The sequence below is a fragment of the Eptatretus burgeri genome, chromosome 2 (genome assembly GCF_056783735.1).
Source record: "Eptatretus burgeri isolate ZD-2024b chromosome 2, Ebu_testis_v1, whole genome shotgun sequence".
Lineage (NCBI taxonomy): Eukaryota > Metazoa > Chordata > Myxini > Myxiniformes > Myxinidae > Eptatretus > Eptatretus burgeri.
In genome coordinates this window covers 53,086,117-53,091,375 of record NC_140962.1, presented here as the reverse complement: position 1 = coordinate 53,091,375, position 5,259 = coordinate 53,086,117, and the positions used below count along the sequence as shown (strand labels likewise).

Sequence of the window (5,259 nt, the reverse complement as noted above, 5' to 3'; positions counted from 1 at the left end):
CACATCTCCTCTGTATTATCAAACGGAAAACCATAATTAAACGGGTTGTCCATTTGATTAGATGGAGGAGATGTGACCTTGTTGTCGCTTTAAATCTCTGGAGATACAGCATCATGAAAGAGGTCAGCGGAGTCATTGAATTATCAGGCAAACACAGTGCAGTTTGGTGAGCCTGCTATGGAAGAAAAGCTGAATACCAGCCTTTTATCTGTGTGGTCAATGCACGGTGCTACGTAATGTGGTGCAGTAAGTGGATATTGTGGTGGCTTGAAATGCGAAAACAGGTTTCGTATAACAACGATCGAGTCATTCTTCAGCTCACATAACAAGGTCTGCAGGTTGCGTTGGCACACCAATCACTGGCTCAATAACACTTAGTACTACTGCTTGTGATACTACTACTACAACTACTATAATTACAACTACTTTAATGGCCTCAATTATTCCAACCTTCTTGTGGGGTAGGCCGGGGAAAGCTTTTCCTCTGAGTCTTTCACGAACCTGCTGGTCAGGCCTGAGAATTGACCAAAGGTGGCGAGAATTTGTAATTTGTTCAAAGGTGCTGGCAATATCTTTACAAAAGGCACCATGTCTGGACATTAATATGAGACATCAACAACTGTCCCAAAATATGAAATAACTAGTGGATTCATCATGTGAGGAATGAGAATTTCACCTTGAAAAGATCAATAACTGGTGGCAGATGCTATAAAAATGGTCCAGCCTGTTGCGAGGCTACAGAGAGGTCGTACAGTACATTAAATAAGCCAACACCAAGGCTTGATAAGAATTGTTAATAAAAATAAGACAAATTAATTTGGTTAATACACTGTAATCAAGTAATCACATGAAACAAAGGTTGAGTGATTTTACTTTGAAAGACCTACACAAACATCCTTGTATCTAGGAAGAAGTTAATAGTTGATCCAGAAATTTAACAACTCATTTTTGTAAGAACCTTATTTACACATCTCTTCATAAATGAAGCTCTTCTGCACTTAACATATACAGCTCACTTCTTCCTGTTCACAATCAGCACATTCATGCTACCTTTCATGTGTAGCGATTGTTCCCCTCAAGCTCGTGTTTTAAAGGTCTATATCAAGTTCCTTGGACAAATTCTATTCCATCACAACTATGGATCCACCCAAAGTTGTAAGGGCACCCTGCTCATGTGATGGAAAAACTCTTCTCATTGAAAAGTAATAATCTCCAAAGGCTCATTTGACGGATGGACAAATTAATTATTTTGTTTACCCATGACGCTGAATTCTTCTCACTCATATCAGTCTACCTCTCAGACACCATCTGGATCCCCAAATTGCTTCCCTTGTTATCCACAATTTAGTGCCATGCGGCCGGAGCATCCCACGCGATTGTTCAAGCAATCATATGAAAGTACGATTGCAAGTCCAGAGAAGAGTTGGAAATTGTATTTTTTTTAAATAAAAAAATGTCATTTTCTGTCAAAAAGATACATTAACAGAGAAAAATATTTTGTTGATTTAACAACCTCACAGGCATAGCAAGAAAAATATAGCAAGAAACCTATTAAACAAGTAGAGCGTCAAATAAATGAGTGGACACAAACATTACCAATCACCCACTTCGCTCACGAGCCAAAACCTCTGCACAAACCATAAGCTTTCGCTTGATATCATGCCTTGAAGTAATTTCTTGATTTTCCAAAGCGAAAGTTCAAAATAATCTCTCCGCACAAGTTTGGAAGCGCTGCACGTTGTTTCGAGTGCTGAATTGAAACACGAATCACAATGCTGGGTGGTCTCTTGAACCCTTCACTTTCCACCTGAAAATGTTCAAGGGTAACTCAAGCTGTCGTTAATTGACACAAATCTGAAACTAGTGGGTGGTGGTGTTGGGGATCGAGTGAGAGGAAACACAAGAAAGTTACACGGCCATTGCTGATGCATGAGAATATGGGATTTCATTGCAAACATATTATGCAGATGTTAAGTTGCATAAAATTAATGGTATAAATGGGATTCGTTCATGGAAGGTGATTAAATTGATAGATAAACTTACTGTGGGAGGGCTTGACAGGAACATGATGGCATCCCAAAAACCAAGTGCAGTACTTGTTTAGACATTTAATTTCTTAATTGAAAAAAACCACTTTAAACGCCACAAGTTAATGAGTGTCTGTACAGGAAAAGCACAGCCAAACAAGAATTGTACTAACTACTCTAGTCAACCAATTTTGCAACAAACAATGGATAGCACATTTAGTCTCAGGTGACATTTCATTATTCTGACCCACATATTTCCTTAGGCCTTCATCCGACTCTTCACACATCGTTTTGTTTTTATCCCGATCACAACTATATCCCTGTGATGCACGCAGAAGCAAAGCGCAAAGGAGGAAAAAAACAAAAACATTAGCATGCCATCATCATTGTAGTCTGCTCAATTTGTGTTTGATTACATGTATATATATATATATATATATATATATATATATATATATATATATATATATATATATATATATATATATATATATATATATATATATATATATATATATATATATATATTTTCGAATGATCCTCTCATGTCGTCAGACGCGCGTAAGGCTTCCGATGCAGTTTCATTGATTAGGGGTGCAATCTTGGACAGGTCGCCACTCTGACACAGGATACTCGACTGGCTCATTCCCAGCAAGCTGGCACTCATTTTTCCGACCTTGGAAGAGCAACAGGCAACCCGCATGGTGTTATTATTGATATGGCTGGGCTTCAACTCAGCACCTTAAGATCTTAAACCAACCATCTAAACAATTAAGTCAGTGACAGGCTTTGATCTCACACACACACACACACACACACACACACACACACACACACACACACACACACACACACACACACACACACACACACACACACACACACACACACACACACACACACACACACACACACACACAAACACACACACACAAACACACACACACAAACACACACACACACACACACACACTTTTTGGGTCACCCAATCAAGATCGGGTTATTTTGACTTCAGTAAAACATCAAGAAGATTTATGCTTCAAACTGTAGCAAAAATTAATGTGGGAGTACAACACAGCAGTGTTGGGCCAAAGGGGCACATTTTCTTGTTAACCTCCGCCATCTTCGAAGATGGATGGAGGTTACTGTTTTCACCCCTTTCTGTTTGTTTGTTTGTTTGTTTGTGAACAGTATTATGGAAAAACTCCTCAATGGATTTCGACGAAACTTGGCGGGGGGGGTTAGGTATGGTCCAAGGATCATGCCATTAAATTTTGGACTTGGTCCCCCCCCCAAAAAAAAATAAATCCCCCTCCCCCCAAAAAAAATGTTAGAGAAAAAAGCATTTTTTTTTTTTGCATTTCTACATGTTTTAAGTGATTTCCAACCCCCCCCCCCCAAAAAAAATTGTTAGAGAATTTTTTTTTTTTGCATTTCTACATGTTTTAAGTGATTTCCAACCCCTCCCCCAAAAAAAATTGTTACCTCCCCCCAAAAAAATTGTTTGAGAAAAAAAATTTTTTTTTGCATTTCTACATGTTTTAAGTGATTTCCAACCCCCAAAAAAAATTGTTACCCCCCAAAAAAATTGTTAGAGAAAGATTTTTTTTTGCATTTCTACATGTTTTGTGATTTCCAACCCCCCCCCCCAAAAAAAATTGTTTGAGAAAATTTTTTTTTTTTGCATTTTTACATGTTTTAAGTGATTTCCAACCCCATCCTCAAAAAAAATTGTTAGAGAAAAAAAATTTTTGCAACTTTTTTTTCAACAAAATTTAGATTTTTTTTTTTGCATTTTTACATGTTTTAAGTGATTTCCCACCCCCCCCCAATGTTGGAGAAAAGAACTATAACTCTGTCAGCACTGTTGACATTTAATGAATAAGATATAAGGTTCACTTGAGTGACCCAGCAGTATTGACGGCGGAGGTTTTGCACTCTCCCGAGTGCTCCCCCTCGAGTTTGAGGTCTGTTTTTCCTGCGTCTCATGTCGAACAGTTTGTCTGTCTTTATTCAAAATGAATAATACGCACTCCCTCTGGGAGCAAAATATAGTGTCAATACTCCCTCCTTTTGGTAGGGATCAGTAGTTAAACCAGTTACATTATTCGATATGTACAAGCGAAAATTGCAAATCATCTTCCCAGATTGGCCGAGTCGTTTTCGATTTCATGATGACCAGACATACAGACATACACACATACACACATACAGAACGTTCAATGCTTTGAGTGAAACTTTCAGCACTTTGAGATTTGTTTGAATTTGAAAAGCACGAAAGATATTCTTTAAAAAAAAAAAAATTGCATACATTGTCGAAGCTCGTATGAGAGCGAACACACAACGCACACCAAGGGGGGCATGAGACAAGAGGGGCGGCAGAGGGAAGGACAAAACAGTGGGGAACAGAGACATTAGGAGATCTGTGGAAGGGAGAGGGATGGAAAGGGTGGACAACAAAGGGACTTTCAGGAGGGAAAGCAGGGAATTTGAAGGAGGTGGGTTTGGGGTGGATTAACGGAGGTAGAAAAGATCATAGTTTTGGATGGGAGAAGATAAGAGGTGGTGGTGAAGGGCTGTTGTTAAGGCCTGGAGAGAAGAATGGGATTGAAGAGAGTGCAGGAGTTTATTCCAAAGGCGGGAAAAAAGAGGAATGAAAGAGTGAAAGTGAACAGTGATTTGTGATTTTGGCAGTTTACCAGAAGGAGGTTACTGGCGGACCTTGATCGCCATGCGGAAATGTGGGGGAGGGGTACATATCACAGAGAGAGCAGGGGAAGGGGGCGAGACCAGAGAGGAGACGGTAGAAACAGAAAGACCACCAACCTGCCTATGGTGAGAGAGTGAGTGGTCCAAAGACTCAGCCTCACCGAAAGAGATACCAATGATCCTAAATGCCTTGGTTTCCACAGTGTGAAGTCGAGAATGATAAGAAACAGGAGCATCAGCCCAGAGGGGAGAGAAGTACTCCATCAAGCTGTGGACAAATGCTTTGTTTGTGGTCACGAGCTCAGGTGGGCCGAGGAAGGACTTTTCATGATGGAGGATTCCCAGTCGGCGACTGTCCTTGGAGGCCGGGATGGAAATGTGGCTTTCCCAGGAAAGATAATGGCAGATAGTGAGACCCAGAAGCTTAAATGAAAGGATTTCTTACAGAGGATTGGTGAGAAAGTAGATGGGGGGTTTTACCAAATGGTCCTTTTGGAGAGAAAAAGTGAGAGTATGAGATTTG

At 39.9% G+C, this 5,259-nt stretch overlaps 1 protein-coding gene across 2 annotated transcripts in view; it reads right to left on the bottom strand.

The window, feature by feature from the left end:
- Positions 1-984: 984 nt before the first annotated feature.
- LOC147032055 (uncharacterized) overlaps positions 985-5,259 on the bottom strand; it is a 37,293-nt gene continuing 33,018 nt past the window's right edge. Inside the window, exon 6 of one of the 2 annotated variants that reach the window (XM_085869342.1) lies at positions 985-2,703. In XM_085869342.1, the coding sequence (XP_085725468.1) occupies positions 2,609-2,703 (95 nt within the window). In that variant the 3' untranslated portion in view covers positions 985-2,608. The remainder of the gene's footprint in view (positions 2,704-5,259) is intronic. The other variant, XM_085869345.1, reaches the window with a different exon arrangement.